Here is an 18,277-nt window from a genome sequence, read left to right on the forward strand (position 1 = left end):
TCTGTCTGGGGTTGGGGTTAGGGCTCTGTCTCTGTCTGGGGTTGGGGTTAGGGTTCTGTCTCTCTGTCTGAGGTTGGGGTTAGGGTTCTGTCTCTCTGTCTGGGGTTGGGGTTAGTGTTCTGTCTCTCTGTCTGGGGTTGGGGTTTGGGCTCTGTCTCTGTCTGGGGTTGGGGTTAGGGTTCTGTCTCTCTGTCTGGGGTTGGGGTTAGGGTTCTGTCTCTCTGTCTGGGATTGGGGTTAGGGCTCTGTCTCTCTGTCTGGGGTTGGGGTTAGGGCTCTGTCTCTCTTGCTCTCTGTCTGGGGTTGGGGTTAGGGCTCTGTCTCTCTGTCTGGGGTTGGGGTTAGGGTTCTGTCTCTCTGTCTGGGGTTGGGGTTAGGGCCCTGTCTCTCTGTCTGCGGTTGGGGTTAGGGCTCTGTCTCTCTGGCTCTCTGTCTGGTGTTGGGGTTAGGGCTCTGTCTCTCTGTCTGGGGTTGGGGTTGGGGTTCTGTCTCTCTGTCTGGGATTGGGGTTAGGGTTAGGGCCCTGTCTCTCTGTCTGGTGTTGGGGTTAGGGTTAGGGCCCTGTCTCTCTGTCTGGGGTTAGGGTTAGGGCTCTGTCTCTCTGTCTGGGGTTAGGGCTCTGTCTCTCTGTCTCTCTGTCTGGTGGTGGGGTTAGGGCTCTGTCTCTCTGTCTCTCTGTCTCTCTGTCTGGGGTTAGGGTTAGGGCTCTGTCTCTCTGTCTGGTGTTAGGGTTAGGGCTCTGTCTCTGTCTGGGGTTGGGGTTAGGTCTCTGTCTCTCTGTCACTCTGTCTGGGGTTGGGGTTAGGGCTCTGTCTCTCTGTCACTCTGTCTGGGGTTGGGGTTTGGGCTCTGTCTCTCTGTCTGGGGTTGGGGTTAGGGCTCTGTCTCTCTGTCTGGGGTTGGGGTTAGGGTTCTGTCTCTCTGTCTGGGGTTGGGGTTAGGGCTCTGTGTCTCTGTCTCTCTGTCTGGGGTTGGGGTTAGGGCTCTGTCTCTGTCTCTCTGTCTGGGGTTGGGGTTAAGGCTCTGTCTCTCTGTCTGGGGTTGGGGTTTGGGCTCTGTCTCTGTCTGGGGTTGGGGTTAGGGCTCTGTCTCACTGTCTGGGTTTGTGGTTAGGGTTATGTCTCTGTCTGGGGTTGGGGTTAGGGCTCTGTCTCTCTGTCTCTCTGTCTGGGGTTGGGGTTTGGGCTCTGTCTCTCTGTCTGGGGTTGGGGTTTGGGCTCTGTCTCTCTGTCTGGGGTTGGGGTTAGGGTTATGTCTCTCTGTCTGGGGTTGGGGTTAGGGTTCTGTCTCTCTGTCTGGGGTTGGGGTTAGGGCTCTGTCTCTGTCTCTCTGTCTGGGGTTGGGGTTAGGGTTCTGTCTCTCTGTCTGGTGTTGGGGTTAGGGCTCTGTCTCTCTGTCTGGGGTTGGGGTTAGGGCTCTGTCTCTCTGTCTCTCTGTCTTGGGTTGGGGTTAGGGCTCTGTCTCTGTCTGGGGTTGGGGTTAGTGTTCTGTCTCTCTGTCTGGGGTTGGGGTTAAGGTTAGGGCCCTGTCTCTCTGTCTGGGGTTGGGGTTAGGGCTCTGTCTCTCTGGCTCTCTGTCTGGGGTTGGGGTTAGTGTTCTGTCTCTCTGTCTGGGGTTGGGGTTCGGGCTCTGTCTCTCTGTCTGGGGTTGGGGTAATGGCTCTGTCTCTCTGTCTGGGGTTGGGGTTAGGGTTCTGTCTCTCTGTCTGGGGTTGGGGTTAGGGTTCTGTCTCTCTGTCTGGGATTGGGGTTAGGGCTCTGTCTCTCTGTCTGGGGTTGGGGTTAGGGCTCTGTCTCTCTGGCTCTCTGTCTGGGGTTGGGGTTAGGGCTCTGTCTCTCTGTCTGGGGTTGGGGTTAGGGCCCTGTCTCTCTGTCTGGGGTTGGGGTTAGGGCTCTGTCTCTCTGGCTCTCTGTCTGGGGTTGGGGTTGGGGTTCTGTCTCTCTGTCTGGGATTGGGGTTAGGGTTAGGGCCCTGTCTCTCTGTCTGGTGTTGGGGTTAGGGTTAGGGCCCTGTCTCTCTGTCTGGTGTTGGGGTTAGGGCCCTGTCTCTCTGTCTGGGGTTGGGGTTAGGGCCCTGTCTCTCTGTCTGTGGTTGGGGTTAGGGCCCTGTCTCTCTGTCTGGGGTTGGGGTTAGTAGGGCCCTGTCTCTCTGTCTGGGTTTAGGGTTCTGTCTCTCTGTCTGGTGTTGGGGTTAGGGCCTTGTCTCTCTCTCTGGGGTTGGGGTTAGGGCCCTGTCTCTCTGTCTGGGGTTGGGGTTAGGGCCCTGTCTCTCTGTCTGGGTTTAGGGCTCTGTCTCTCTGTCTGGGGTTAGGGCTCTGTCTCTCTGTCTCTCTGTCTGGTGGTGGGGTTAGGGCTCTGTCTCTCTGTCTGGTGGTGGGGTTGGGGCTCTGTCTCTCTGTCTCTCTGTCTCTCTGTCTAGGGTTAGGGTTAGGGCTCTGTCTCTCTGTCTCTCTGTCTGGGGTTGGGGTTAGGGCTCTGTCTCTGTCTGGGGTTGGGGTTAGGGTTCTGTCTCTCTGTCTGGGGTTGGGGTTAGTGTTCTGTCTCTCTGTCTGGGGTTAGGGTTAGGGCTCTGTTTCTCTGACTCTCTGTCTGGGGTTGGGGTTAGGGCTCTGTCTCTCTGTCTGGGGTTGGGGTTAGGGTTCTGTCTCTCTGTCTGGGGTTGGGGTTAAGGTTAGGGCCCTGTCTCTCTGTCTGGGGTTGGGGTTAGGGCTCTGTCTCTCTGGCTCTCTGTCTGGGGTTGGGGTTAGTGTTCTGTCTCTCTGTCTGGGGTTGGGGTTCGGGCTCTGTCTCTCTGTCTGGGGTTGGGGTAATGGCTCTGTCTCTCTGTCTGGGGTTGGGGTTAGGGTTCTGTCTCTCTGTCTGGGGTTGGGGTTAGGGTTCTGTCTCTCTGTCTGGGATTGGGGTTAGGGCTCTGTCTCTCTGTCTGGGGTTGGGGTTAGGGGTCTGTCTCTCTGGCTCTCTGTCTGGGGTTGGGGTTAGGGCTCTGTCTCTCTGTCTGGGGTTGGGGTTAGGGCCCTGTCTCTCTGTCTGGGGTTGGGGTTAGGGTTCTGTCTCTCTGTCTGGGGTTGGGGTTAGGGCTCTGTCTCTCTGGCTCTCTGTCTGGGGTTGGGGTTAGGGCTCTGTCTCTCTGTCTGGGGTTGGGGTTAGGGCCCTGTCTCTCTGTCTGGGGTTGGGGTTAGGGCTCTGTCTCTCTGGCTCTCTGTCTGGGGTTGGGGTTGGGGTTCTGTCTCTCTGTCTGGGATTGGGGTTAGGGTTAGGGCCCTGTCTCTCTGTCTGGTGTTGGGGTTAGGGTTAGGGCCCTGTCTCTCTGTCTGGTGTTGGGGTTAGGGCCCTGTCTCTCTGTCTGTGGTTGGGGTTAGGGCCCTGTCTCTCTGTCTGGGGTTGGGGTTAGTAGGGCCCTGTCTCTCTGTCTGGGTTTAGGGTTCTGTCTCTCTGTCTGGTGTTGGGGTTAGGCCCTGTCTCTCTGTCTGTGGTTGGGGTTAGGGCCCTGTCTCTCTGTCTGGGGTTGGGGTTAGGGCCCTGTCTCTCTGTCTGGGGTTGGGGTTAGGGCCCTGTCTCTCTGTCTGGGTTTAGGGCTCTGTCTCTCTGTCTGGGGTTAGGGCTCTGTCTCTCTGTCTCTCTGTCTGGTGGTGGGGTTAGGGCTCTGTCTCTCTGTCTCTCTGTCTCTCTGTCTAGGGTTAGGGTTAGGGCTCTGTCTCTCTGTCTCTCTGTCTGGGGTTGGGGTTAGGGCTCTGTCTCTGTCTGGGGTTGGGGTTAGGGTTCTGTCTCTCTGTCTGGGGTTGGGGTTAGTGTTCTGTCTCTCTGTCTGGGGTTAGGGTTAGGGCTCTGTTTCTCTGACTCTCTGTCTGGGGTTGGGGTTAGGGCTCTGTCTCTCTGTCTGGGGTTGGGGTTAGGGTTCTGTCTCTCTGTCTCTCTGTCTGGGGTTGGGGTTAGGGCTCTGTCTCTCTGTCTCTCTGTCTGGGGTTGGGGTTAGGGTTCTGTCTCTCTGTCTGGGGTTGGGGTTAAGGTTAGGGCCCTGTCTCTCTGTCTGGGGTTGGGGTTAGGGCTCTGTCTCTCTGGCTCTCTGTCTGGGGTTGGGGTTAGTGTTCTGTCTCTCTGTCTGGGGTTGGGGTTAGGGCTCTGTCTCTCTGTCTGGGGTTGGGGTTAGGGTTCTGTCTCTCTGTCTGGGGTTGGGGTTAAGGTTAGGGCCCTGTCTCTCTGTCTGGGGTTGGGGTTAGGGCTCTGTCTCTCTGGCTCTCTGTCTGGGGTTGGGGTTAGTGTTCTGTCTCTCTGTCTGGGGTTGGGGTTCGGGCTCTGTCTCTCTGTCTGGGGTTGGGGTAATGGCTCTGTCTCTCTGTCTGGGGTTGGGGTTAGGGTTCTGTCTCTCTGTCTGGGGTTGGGGTTAGGGTTCTGTCTCTCTGTCTGGGATTGGGGTTAGGGCTCTGTCTCTCTGTCTGGGGTTGGGGTTAGGGCTCTGTCTCTCTGGCTCTCTGTCTGGGGTTGGGGTTAGTGCTCTGTCTCTCTGTCTGGGGTTGGGGTTAGGGCCCTGTCTCTCTGTCTGGGGTTGGGGTTAGGGCTCTGTCTCTCTGTCTGGGGTTGGGGTTAGGGGCCCTGTCTCTCTGTCTGGGGTTGGGGTTAGGGCTCTGTCTCTCTGGCTCTCTGTCTGGGGTTGGGGTTAGGGCTCTGTCTCTCTGTCTGGGGTTGGGGTTAGGGCCCTGTCTCTCTGTCTGGGGTTGGGGTTAGGGCTCTGTCTCTCTGGCTCTCTGTCTGGGGTTGGGGTTGGGGTTCTGTCTCTCTGTCTGGGATTGGGGTTAGGGCTCTGTCTCTCTGTCTGTGGTTGGGGTTAGGGCCCTGTCTCTCTGTCTGGGTTTAGGGTTCTGTCTCTCTGTCTGGTGTTAGGGTTAGGCCCTGTCTCTCTGTCTGGTGTTGGGGTTAGGGCCCTGTCTCTCTGTCTGGTGCTGGGGTTAGGGCCCTGTCTCTCTGTCTGGTGTTAGGGTTAGGGCCCTGTCTCTCTGTCTGTGGTTGGGGTTAGGGCCCTGTCTCTCTGTCTGGGTTTAGGGTTCTGTCTCTCTGTCTGGTGTTGGGGTTAGGGCTCTGTCTCTCTGTCTGGGTTTAGGGCTCTGTCTCTCTGTCTCTCTGTCTCTCTGTCTGGTGTTGGGGTTAGGGCCCTGTCTCTCTGTCTGGGGTTGGGGTTTAGGGCTCTGTCTCTCTGTCTCTCTGTCTGGTGTTAGGGTAGGGCTCTGTCTCTCTGTCTGGGGTTGGGGTTAGGTCTCTGTCTCTCTGTCTCTCTGTCTGGGGTTGGGGTTAGGGCTCTGTCTCTCTGTCTCTCTGTCTAGGGTTGGGGTTAGGGCTCTGTCTCTCTGTCTCTGTCTAGGGTTGGGGTTAGGGTTCTGTCTCTCTGTCTGGGGTTGGGGTTAGGTCTCTGTCTCTCTGTCTCTCTGTCTGGGGTTGGGGTTAGGGCTCTGTCTCTCTGTCTCTCTGTCTGGGGTTGGGGTTAGGGCTCTGTCTCTCTGTCTAGGGTTGGGGTTAGGGCTCTGTCTCTCTGTCTCTCTGTCTGGGGTTGGGGTTAGGGCTCTGTCTCTCTGTCTGGGGTTAGGGTTAGGGCTCTGTCTCTGTCTGGGGTTGGGGTTAGGGTTCTGTCTCTCTGTCTAGGGTTAGGGTTAGGGCTCTGTCTCTCTGTCTCTCTGTCTGGGGTTAGGGCTCTGTCTCTCTGTCTCTCTGTCTGGGGTTGGGGTTAGGGCTCTGTCTCTGTCTGGGGTTGGGGTTAGGGTTCTGTCTCTCTGTCTAGGGTTAGGGTTAGGGCTCTGTCTCTCTGTCTCTCTGTCTGGGGTTAGGGTTAGGGCTCTGTCTCTCTGTCTGGTGTTGTGGGATATTAGTAGATTGAGGAAAGTGAAAGTCTGCTTCTGTTTCTGGACTTTTATCACCTCATCACCTCCCTTCTTCCTGCCTACACACACACACACACACTCCTACCACCTCCCCGTCGGTCTCTGGGCAGCCCACTACAGGTTTGTGCATTGCGTGCGTGTGGATGTGGATGTGGATGTGTTTAACTATATTTGTTGGGATCAGAAGTCGTATGTTTTTAAGTAGAATAGTAAACAAACACAAATTTGACCAACTGGGGACATTTTGTTAGTCTGTTTCTAGGGGGTGTAGGGTTAGGAGCTAGGGTTAGGTTTAGGTTTAGTTATACAAGAGAGAGAGAGAGAGAGAGAGAGAGTGTGTGTGTGTACACTGCAACAGGTGTATGCACACTGTTGCTAAGGGGCCACAAAGCTTTTAAAGTGATTCATGTAACATGTCAATAATGTGCAAAACCTTTCTCTCAGCAGCTCAACACTTGGGACCAAGTGGCTCGTGGGAAGGTGGAGGACAAGGTTTTGGCTTTAGAGCATAAATACATCACTTCTTACTCTGTTAGGACCTTGGTCATGTAATATATATACACACACACACACACACAGACAGACAGACAGACAGACACACACACAGACAGACAGACAGACAGACAGACAGACAGACAGACAGACAGACAGACAGACAGACAGACAGACAGACAGACAGACAGACAGACAGACAGACAGACACATGCAGCTATCCAACCAAGCAGACCTTTTTATCTACTAGCAGCTCCAGATGAAGGGAGGGATTCTGTTTATTCTTTGTCACATAGCCCCACAGCTTCTGTATTAGTATTCCCCTTAGAGGTTTGACGCCTCCGCTGTGGCTCCAGGGGCCCGGTGTGGAGCAGGTGGCTGGAGGGGGGATGTGAGAACTGGGGGAAGTGATAAATATAGCCCCTGGTCTGGCTGTGGGCCCCCCGCTCCTTCAAGACACTCAACATTCACCTCAGAGTGTGTGTCTGTTTTTGTGTTTCTGTGTTTTTGTGTTTTGTGTTTTGTGTGTGTGTGTGTGTGTGTGAGAGAGAGAGAGAGAGAGAGAGAGAGAGAGAGAGAGAGAGAGAGAAAATGTCAACCAGTGAAAATCAACACCATTGTAATTTGAACCCATATTTAGGTTAATTTGTACTTTAACCATTTGTACGTCGTTACAACACTGTATGTAGACATAATATGACATTTGAAATGTCTTTATTCTTGTGGAACTTCTGTGAGTGTAATGTTTACTGTTCATTTTTATTTTTTATTTCACTTTTGTTTATTATTTACTTCACTTGCTTTGGCAATGTAAACATATGTTTCCCATGCCAATACAGCCCTTTGAATTGAATTAAGAGAGAGAGATAGAGAGGAGAGTGAGAGAAAGAGAGGAAAGAGAGAAAGAGACAGACAGAAAAAGAGAGAGAGAAAGGGGGAGAGGCATAGAGAGACAGAAGAGAGAGAGAGAGAGAGAGAGAGAGAGGGGAGGGGGAGAGAGAGAAATATAGAGAAAAGGAGAGTGGCATAGAGAGACAAAGGGAGAGAGAGAGAAAGAGAGGGAAAGAAGAGAGAGAGAGAGAGAGAGAGAGAGAGAGGGGGAGAGAGAAGCAAGAATCGAGATGTGGTAGAAAGAGAGAATAGATAGCGATAGAGAAAGAGAAAAAGACAAAGAGAGAGAACAGTTGGAGATATTTGCATCTTCCTTCATTCAATAATAAACTTGATGGATCAGTGGTGGAGAGTGGTTAAGATGAGGGCTTCACTACGGTTTGAAGTTTTATGTTCATCACAATTAGAGCTGTCAGTAATGGAGCTCAGAATGCGTGTGTCTAGAGAGGGCATTTTGAATACTCCAGAGATAGAGCTTCATAAACTTAATCATACGTGAGGATTGAACCCATTCATTCTATATGCTTAATTCATCAAACCTGTGAGTTCATGTGTAAATCCCAAACCAAACGTTTGGATAACTCTACCAATCGGATTGCACTTCATTGCTCCCAGAAATCGAGTCAATCTCAATGGTTAGTTGCTGAAGTGTTGGTTTGAGAGTCAGCTAATGTCCTGGAAGACTGGTCACATGTCACGCCCTGACTTGAGTATTCCTTGTTTTCTTTATATATTTTGGTTAGGTCAGGGTGTGACGAGGGTGGTATGTGTGTTTTTGTCTCATCTAGGGTTTTTTGTATGTCTAGGTGTGTGTCTAGTCTAGGCATATTGTAGGTCTATGGTGGCCTGGATTAGATCCCAATCAGAGGCAGCTGTTTATCGTTGTCTCTGATTGGGGAACCTATTTAGGTTGCCATTTTCCAGTTCGGGTTCGTGGGTTATTGTCTATGTTACGTTGCATGTTAGCACAGTGGTTTGATGTTAGTTAGTTAGTTAGTTAGTTAGTTAGTTAGTTTACTTTGTGTTTTTTCGTCTTTCATTAAAAGATGTATTCACATCACGCTGCCCTCGATACGACGCTCGTGACATCACAATAGAACACCGATCACTCATTTAAAACAAAAACCACTCAAAGACCTCATACAACACAAACCACTCACAAAAATCAGCATTTAAAAAATACACACTTTATTGACTGGGCAGTATACAAAAGTATTAAAACATGGCCTTATAAAATGCTTTTATAAAATGTATTTGTCCTAAAAGAAAGGCATCAAATATCAAAAGGATTTCCTCCTGTTAGTATCAAACATGCTGATTGGCTAATACAGTCTCAGTATAAAACATGCTGATTGGCTACTGCAGTCTTAGTATCAAACATGCTGATTGGCTACTGCAGTCTCAGTATCAAACATGCTGATTGGCTACTGCAGTCTCAGTATCAAACATGCTGATTGGCTACTGCAGTCTTAGTATAAAACATGCTGATTGGCTACTGCAGTCTTAGTATCAAACATGCTGATTGGCTACTGCAGTCTTAGTATCAAACATGGCGTTAAAAAAAACTAACCAACAAATATGAAAAGAAATATTTTTAAAGACATGTTTACCAAACATTGAGATACTTTGGACCCAAGTTTGTAGTAATAATATTCATAATAATTATAATAATAACAGTGTTCACAGAGAAAAAAAGCTCTGTCATTCAAGTGCAGCTTTAAAACATTTTACTGGGTTCAGCTCGTAGGCCCAATCCCAAATGGAGACATAGCCCCTAAGCCCTCTTTCGGAGATCTGAGATGATTTGTTGGGTCTAATTAACTAACTATTACCATATGTGACCAGTTTCAGGACACTATGTGTATGTTGTAGGCCACTACTACACACCAGAGCCCTTTGAGTGTATTTTAAATGCATATTTTTGGGCAGAAATGTCTTCTCGAACATGTGAACTTTCATGTGCCTTAATAACAAACTTGTATGTCATCTGTAAATAGGAATACAATTGTTAAATGATGAGCCTAGTTGGTTTAGCCACAGAAAAAGTCAGCAACCTTCCCGCAAGCCATGATTGGCTGAGATAATGTGTGGGCTGGACATGCCGAGAGATGAGTTTGGATTGGTCTGCCATACAGCACGCTTCTATATTTTTGAGTATGTCTAGGGAATCCTGTCTAACTGGGCTTTAAAAAAATATATCACGTAGTTAAACTGCATAAGCCTAATGTCAAGTTAAAATGTACTGTTAGCTAGCTAACGTTACACGTATGCTCTCCACTTTCTGGTGGACCGAGTTTTCAAATCAGTGGAATTAAAGTATGATGACTAAGGACATGGAGAAAACACCTGTCTCCGGATTACATCTTCAAACTAAGGCCAACAGTGGCATCCGATAGGAGACGCGTCCATCCACCTAGCTAGCTACATTTTCAGATATTACACATTTCTAATTTTGACAGAAAGTGTACTGTTAGCAAGCTAATATTACGTGTATGATCTCATCATTTGGATCTCAGAACCATTTGCTTTGCTAGTTACAGCCTAATGTTAGCTAGATAACATTGAACCTGGTTGGTTCTGGTTGGTTCAGATTCATGCAGGGTAGTAATGTCACGAGTAACATCACGTTGGGATTATGGTTCATTTTTTACCTAGTTAGCTAGCTACATGTCTTAACAAAAGACTCTCATCTGAGTGTGCCAGAGGGCTGATGAATTTACTGATGAATTTACGAATGCTCAACATTCGTTGAATACGGTCGGTGTCAACAAACGTCGGCAAAAAAATGTAATTCTTGCCAGCAGCACAGTTACAGTCACCAACACTCTGGATAACATGAAAACAGCCCAACCAGCTCTGCTAGGGAGAGTAAAATGGTCAGAGTGAGGTGTTCTCTCATTATGCGTCTGGAAGTAATTAGCAAGCTAGCCAACATTAGCCAGTTAGCTTGGGTGCTTGACTGTAGTTGTAAGGTCAGAATGTTCGGATCAACCAGAGCGAGCAATGTGCGCTCTGAACACTCTGAATTTACGAACGGACAATCAGTCACCAACGCTCTGGATAACATAGCAGCCTAACCAGCTCTGCTAGGGCGAGTAATGTTCAGTGAGTTGTTATTTTGTGGCAGGAAGTAGCTAGGAAGTAGCTAGCAATTTAGCTTGGGTGCCTGGCTGATGTTGTCAGTACAAAATGCTCGGCTCAACCATTAAAAAGATGGGTGGGGCTAAAGTTTAAGAGGGTGTGAACGATGCTGAATGGGTGTAGACAAAGAAGAGCTCTCCGGTAGGTACCAAAACATTCAAAGGCCATTTTCTCAAAAAGTGAGTTTACAAGTTTATCAACTTTCAAAGCAGAATAACTTTCCCATTGTTCCCCAACTATAGTGATCTACCATGTTGTAGCTCTGAATCTCTACTTTAATCCAATGTAAAAAAAAAAACTTAATTTTAACCGAATTGAGCCGGTTAGTCACATTTTGCTTACACCTGTGAAATCATCTCAGAGCTGCATAGGTCGTAGGGTCTAGGGCACAATCATAGGTCATAGGGTCTATGGGGCGATCACAGGGCGTAGGGTCTACGGCTCAGTTTGGGATTGGGTCATAGTTTGATGCTTTGAAAACGTCGCAGTAAACTCAGTGTAAGACTTTAGGGGTTTTATCAAAAAGTATATAAAACAACAATAATATTAATATAGTGGAATGGAAATGTTTCCACTATGACACGGTATCAAGACAGGAAACAATCAAATAAAGGTCATACAGGTTATAAAAAAACGAGAATATGCCTGAAATGGCCCTCTCTTCCTGGTCAAATACATTAAGGGAACAGGGAGCCATTTGGGGTGTTTGTTTCCAGCTTTGTTTAGTTAGGTAACACTTTAAATTGACTGGCCCAATTGTCACATAAACATCATATGATCATTCATAACCATTCATAAGGTTGACATAAGAGCTGACATTAGACTTCTTAATGTCTAGCAGTGAAACGTTAAGGCAGGTATCATGGACACTCATAATTATGATATGGCTTTGTAAAGTTCTCTCGACAAGTTAACAGGTATCATGGACACTCATAATTATGATATGGCTTTGTAAAGTTCTCTCGACAAGTTAACAGGTATCATGGACACTCATAATTATGATATGGCTTTGTAAAGTTCTCTCGACAAGTTAACAGGTATCATGGACACTCATAATTATGATATGGCTTTGTAAAGTTCTCTCAACAAGTTAACAGGTATCATGGACACTCATATAATTTTGATATGGCTTTGTAAAGGTCTCTCAACAAGTTAACAGGTATCATAGACACTCATATAATTTTGATATGGCTTTGTAAAGGTCTCTCAACAAGTTAACAGGTATCATAGACACTCATATAATTATGATATGGCTTTGTAAAGGTCTCTCAACAAGTTAAAGGTGTATTGTGAGTGGAATAGTAGCTATCGTTGAATCATATTTACTTTGGTTTTAACCCGTAATAATGCTAGGGTCAGGGGTTCGGTTTTAAACACTGTCGCTCGATAGGCCGGCGGTACAAAAAAAATAAAGCAAATAAATTAAATCAGCTTGTTTTTTTTTATATTCAAATATTAAAAACTTAGAATTATTAAAAACACAGCCCCATTATTATTCATTTATAGGCACATCATTTTTCTCCCTGCTTTATAATACAACATTCAATACCACAAACTACCCACAGGATCCAAATAATAACAAAACCATTCATAGGTTGCACCTCCGTCACTCGGTCGCGTCGTTGTTATGAACGTTCTCAAGCCGCCCTTATCGGCGGCGCCATAGTGGTGATATGCCCAGTCTTTCTGGGCGGAGGCTAATTACTGTTTCGTCTAAATGACACTATAGCGCCTGGAAATACGATGACATTGCTAAAAGTAGTCAAATATTTAGTAGGAAAAAACAACTTTGTCAGCATTATCATGTCATCAAATTTACTTAGTTAGCAAAGTTTGTAAAAAAAATAGCTAGCAAATTCTAACGTTAGCTAGCTAAAATCCGGTGACCTGCCATCAAGCTTAGCTAGCTAACGTTATACTGCATCTAAAGTCAATCTGGCGGTCTCCCTTCAAGCTTAGCTAGCTAGCTAATGTTATACTGCATCTAAAGTCAATCTGGCGGTCTCCCTTCAATCTTAGCTAGCTAGCTAACGTTATACTGCAGCTAAAGTCAATCTGGCGGTCTCCCTTCAAGCTTAGCTAGCTAGCTAACGTTATACTGCATCTAAAGTCAATCTGGCAGTCTCCCTTCAAGCTTAGCTAGCTAGCTAACGTTATACTGCAGCTAAAGTCAATCTGGCGACATCAAAATTATGACAAAAGGTTTCCCTACTAATGTAATGTCTCCTTTTGAATGGCATTGTGCTTCCAAGCCGACTGTAATACACTTTTGATTCAATCTTCACCATTGACGATGTATTGAGTAGAACGCTCAGTCAGGCGTCAGATCAGAAGATCAAAACAATATGGTGACAAAACAACCCATGAATACAAAATAATAGAAATAGAAATAAACAAATTAAAGTCTTTGGTCTTTGAATCCAACGAGTGTCTCTGTCTGCCTGCCTGCCTGCCTGTCTGTCTGTCTGTCTTTCTGTCTGTCTGTCTGTCTGTCTGTCTGTCTGTCTGTCTGTCTGTCTGTCTGTCTGTCTGTCTGTCTGTCTGTCTGTCTGTGTATATATTACATGACCAAGGTCCTAGCAGAGTAAGAAGTGATGTATTTATGCTCTAAAGCCAAGACCTTGTCCTCCACCTTCCCACAAGCCACTTGGTCCTCCACCTTCCCACAAGCCACTTGGTCCCAAGTGTTGAGCTGCTGAGAGAAAGGTTTTGCATGACATTATTGACAAGTTACACGAATCACTTTAAAAACACACACACACACACACACACACACACACACACACACACACACACACACACACACACACACACACACACACACACACACACACACGACTTCTGATCCCAACAAATATAGTTAAACACATCTACACGCACACACACACACGCACGCACATGCACAAACCTGTAGTGGGCTGCCCAGAGACCGACGGGGAGGTGGTAGGGTTTGTGTCCGTCTCCATTCAGTGCAGAAGTAGTCAGCAGATCCTAGAGAGAGAGAGAGAGAGAGAGAGATGCTATTCAAATGGATAGAAAGATAGAAAGGACACAGGGACTGATTCCCCTCTAATCAGGGACTGATTTAGACCTGGGACACCAGGTGGGTGATTCCTCCTCTAATCAGGGACTGATTTAGACCTGGGACACTAGGAGGTGATTCCCCTCTAATCAGGGACTGATTTAGACCTGGGACACCAGGTGGGTGATTCCCCCTCTAATCAGGGACTGATTTAGACCTGGGACACCAGGTGGGTGATTCCCTCTAATCAGGGACTGATTTAGACCTGGGACACCAGGTGGGTGATTCCCCTCTAATCAGGGACTGATTTAGACCCGGGACACCAGGTGGGTGATTCCCCCTCTAATCAGGGCCTGATTTAGACCCGGGACACCAGGTGGATAATCAGGTTCTGATTTAGGTGCATTATCAGGTAGAACAGAGAGGCACCAGGCTCTGGACCTCATAGTGGATGAATATCCCTGCACTACATATTCATTATAAAACATCATTATAAAAAAAGAGTAGACTGGAGGAGGAGGAAGAGGAGGAAGAGGAGGAGGACATGTGACATACAGGTACTTCCTGTGCGGGGCCGGAGGGGGAGAAGAGCTGGGTGTGGATGTCTGGTCCTTCCCACTGTAGATAGGGAGACTCCACCTGGAACACAACCACACCTGGTCAGAACCACAGAATATAACCACAGGGTCAGAGCACAACCACATGTAGCTATTGATGTAAAGTACCTCTTGTTTGATCTTCTTTAAGGATGGCTGTTGGTCTGGGAGACCCCGGTTGGCTGTTGGTCTGGGGCTGAGACAACACACTCCATAGGTTCCTGTTTTATACACTCTACCATGGAAGACCTGAACGGGGTCAGAGAACGAGGAGACAACTCCAGGAGGGAACGCCGGACAGTAGGAGTCCTGAACCTGAGACAGAGAGAGAGGGGGGGGGGGGAGAGGGGGGGAGAGAGAGAGAGGGGGAGAGAGAGAGGGGGGGGGAGAGAGAGAGGGGGGGGGAGAGAGAGGGGGGGAGAGAGAGAGAGAGGGGGAGGGGGAGAGAGACAGGGAGAGAGAGAGAGAGGGAGAGAGAGGGAGAGAGACAGGGGGAGAGAGAGAGACAGGGGAGAGAGAGACAAGGGAGAGAGAGAGACAAGGGAGAGAGAGAGAGAGAGAGAGGGGGGGAGAGACAAGGGAGAGAGAGAGAGAGGGGGGGGGGAGAGAGAGAGAGAGAGAGGGGGGGGAGAGAGAGAGAGAGACAGGTGGGAGAGAGAGAGAGAGAGAGAGAGAGGGGAGAGAGAGAGGGGGGGAGAGAGACAAGGGGAGAGAGAGAGAGAGAGAGAGAGAGACAAGAGAGAGAGAGAGAGAGGGGGGGAGAGAGAGACAAGGGAGAGAGACAGAGAGAGAGACAGGGGAGAGAGAGAGAGACAGGGGGGGAGAGAGAGACACAAGAGAGAGAGACAGAGAGAGAGAGAGAGACAGGGGGGAGAGAGAGAGAGAGAGACAGGGAGAGAGAGAGACAAGAGAGAGAGACAGGGGAGAGAGAGAGACAGGGGGGAGAGAGAGAGAGACAAGGGAGAGAGAGAGACAAGGGAGAGAGAGAGAAAGAGACAAAGAGAGAGAGAGAGAGGAGAGAGAGAGAGAGAGAGAGAGAGGGGGAGAGAGACAGGGAGAGAGAGACAGGGGGAGAGAGAGAGAGAGACAGGGGAGAGAGAGAGAGAGAGAGAGAGAGAGAGAGAGAGAGAGAGAGAGAGAGGGAGAGAGGGAGAGAGAGAGAGATGGGAGAGAGACAGGGGAGAGAGAGAGAGAGCGAGAGAGACAGGGGAGAGAGAGAGACAGAGCGCAGGTGAGATTTACATCATTGACATGGAGATGTGTGATTAATCACTACTGTTACACAACGTGCAGATAAAAAGAAGAGTACAAAAAAGATGCGTACATGCCGTTCTCTTTCTGCAGTCGGGGTGGAGCTGTGGCCACCAGGGGTTTCTGGGAGCTCATTGGTAAGCTGTGGCTGTCGGATTGGTTGAAAAGCTGCAGAAGAAAAATGGGATAGCGATCAATACCGCTTTGTGTATTGATTAACACATTACAGTATGAACAGGAACACGGTTACAACAACATGGAGGAAGAGTGGCTTAGTGGTTTGCCCTCTCAGTGTTTGCCCTCGGTGTTTGCCCTCTCGGTGTTTGCCCTCTCGGTGTTTGCCCTCTCAGTGTTTTCCCTCTCAGCGTTTGCCCTCTCAGTGTTTGCCCTCTCAGTGTTTGCCCTCTCAGTGTTTGCCCTCTCAGTGTTTGCCCTCTCAGTGTTTGCCCTCTCAGTGTTTGCCCTCTCAGTGCTTGCCCTCTCAGTGCTTGCCCTCTCAGTGTTTGCCCTCTCAGTGTTTGCCCTCTCAGTGTTTGCCCTCTCGGTGTTTGCCCTCTCGGTGTTTGCCCTCTCGGTGTTTGCCCTCTCAGTGTTTGCCCTCTCAGTGTTTGCCCTCTCAGTGTTTGCCCTCTCAGCGTTTGCCCTCTCAGTGTTTGCCCTCTCAGTGTTTGCCCTCTCAAAGAGTGCAGTGTATAACGTCATAAAAGCTGCTTACTCAGCCACTGCCTGTCACCAAGGGAGTACCCCAAGGCTCAATCCTAGGCCCCACCAAAACAAAGGTCATGTGGTTTGGTAAGAAGAATGTCCCTCTCCACACAGTTGTGATTACTACTTCTAAGGGTTTGGAACTTGAGGTAGTCACCTCATACAAGTACTTGGGAGAATGGCTGGACGGTACACTGTCCTTCTCTCAGCACATATCAAAGCTGTATGCTAAAGTTAAATATAGACTTGGTTTCTTCTATTGTAATCAATCCTCTTTCACCCAAGCTGCCAAACTATCTCTGATTCAGATGACCATCCTACCCATGCTAGATTACGGAGACATCATTTATAGATCGGCAGGTAAGGGTGCTCTCAGCTGGCTAGATGTTCTTTACCATTCGGCCATCAGATTTACCACCAATGCTCCTTCTAGGACACATCACTGCACTCTATACTCCTCTGTGAACTAGTCATCTCAGTAAACCCGTCGCAAGACCCACTGGTTGATGCTTATTTATAAAACCCTCTTCGGCCTCACTCCCCCTATCTGAGATATCTACTGCAGCCCTCATCCTCCACATACAACACCCGTTCTGCCAGTCACATTCTGTTATAGGTCCCCAAAGCACACACATCCCTGGTTGGCTGGTCTTTTCAGTTCGCTGCAGCTATCGACTGGAAGGAGCTGCAACAAAACACTCAAACTGGTCCGTTTTATCTCTTCATTCAAAGACTCAGTCATGGACACTCTTACTGACAGTTGTGGCTGCTTTGTGTGATGTATTGTTGTCTCTACCTTCTTGCCCTTTGTGATGTTGTCTGTGTCCAATAATGTTTATACCATCTTGTGCTGCTACCATGCTGTGTTGCTACCATGTGGTGCTGCTACCTTGTTGTGTTGCTACAACATCCGTGTCCAATAATGTTTATACCATGTTTTGTGCTGCTACCATCTTGTGTTGCTACCATGTTGTCATGTGGTGTTGCTACCATGCTGTGCTGCTACCATGCTGTGCTGCTACCATGTTGTGTTGCTACTATGTTGTGTTGCTACCATGTTGTCATATTGTGTTGCTACCATGCTGTGCTGCTACCATGCTGTGCTGCTACCATGTTGTGCTGCTACCATACTGCATACTGTGTTGTCATGTGTTGCTGCCTTGCTATGTTGCTACCATGTTGTTATCATGTTGTGTTACTACCACGCTGTGTTGTCATGTGTTGCTGAATTGCTATGTTGTTGTCTTAGGTCTCTCTTTATGTCGTGATGTGTTTTCTCTCTTGTCGTGATGTATGTTTTGTCCTAAATTTACAAGAGGTATTTTGCCTTTTGGTAGGCCATCATTGTAAGTAAGAATTTGTTCTTCACTGACCTGCTAAAAAAAAAGTAAAAAAAAAAAAAAAAGAACATTCCCAAACCTGGTCCTCCGGTATCCCCAGGCAGTATTACCCCTAGGTAGTCTATAGGTCACCAAACGTTTCTGAGTCAAAATGCCGAGACCATTCAGATATTTATTTTTCAACATGACATAAAAAAACGTAAACCTGCATATTGGCTTTGCTTGAATTGCCCAATGTTGTTCTTCCCAGAGCATTTAAAAATTATCATTCTAAATGTTAGGTATATGATCACACTGGTAATGGTAATGCCCAGCTGAGAGAGCATAACATTTGAGAGAGAGAGAGACAGCGAGAGACAGAGAGACAGCGAGAGACAGAGAGACAGAGAGAGACACAGAGACACAGAGAGACACAGAGAGAGAGACAGAGAGAGTGAGCGAGACACATTGAGAGAGACAGAGAGAGAGACACAGAGATAGACACACAGTGAGAGACAGAGAGAGCGAGAGAGAGACAGAGAGAGAGACAGAGAGACACAGAGACAGAGAAATACAGAGAGAGCAAGAGAAAGAGACAGAGAGAGAGAGAGAGAGAGGGAGAGACAGACACACACACAGACAAAGAGTTGTCTTACCGAGTCGATGACTGACTCCATGAACTCCGGGAGGTTGGAGAGGGCGTGGATGTCATGGTGACTGTTGTTGTTGTTGTTGTTATTGTTGTTGTTGCTGCCGCTGTGTGAGGTGCTCTCTATAGAGAGGCATGGAGCGGTGGCCTGGTAGTGATGACCTCGGCTCTCTGAACTGGTACGACCCCAGCTGGAGAAAGGAATGACCTGAAAGAGAGAGATGATGATGAATGTTTACTGTTCATTTCTGATTGTTCCATTTTTTCCCACAATGTAAACATATATTTCTGATTCCAAAAAAGTCCATTGTATTGAATTGAAAGATTCCCAAACCTTCCACAACA

The 18,277-nt window shown here is 48.2% G+C and overlaps 1 protein-coding gene across 1 annotated transcript; it reads right to left on the reverse strand.

Annotated features, from left to right (window-relative positions):
• Nucleotides 1-8,414: 8,414 nt before the first annotated feature.
• On the reverse strand, nt 8,415-18,140 carry LOC135534406 (transcriptional activator Myb-like; the record flags this gene model as incomplete). Its single annotated transcript, XM_064961413.1, has 6 exons — nt 8,415-13,082; nt 13,299-13,381; nt 13,968-14,051; nt 14,138-14,323; nt 15,333-15,427; nt 17,940-18,140. Coding segments are annotated over 3 exons (465 nt in total), but the record flags the coding sequence as incomplete, so codon positions are not given.
• Nucleotides 18,141-18,277: the final 137 nt, after the last annotated feature.

Source organism: Oncorhynchus masou, unplaced genomic scaffold (genome assembly GCF_036934945.1).
Source record: "Oncorhynchus masou masou isolate Uvic2021 unplaced genomic scaffold, UVic_Omas_1.1 unplaced_scaffold_3361, whole genome shotgun sequence".
Taxonomy (NCBI): domain Eukaryota; kingdom Metazoa; phylum Chordata; class Actinopteri; order Salmoniformes; family Salmonidae; genus Oncorhynchus; species Oncorhynchus masou.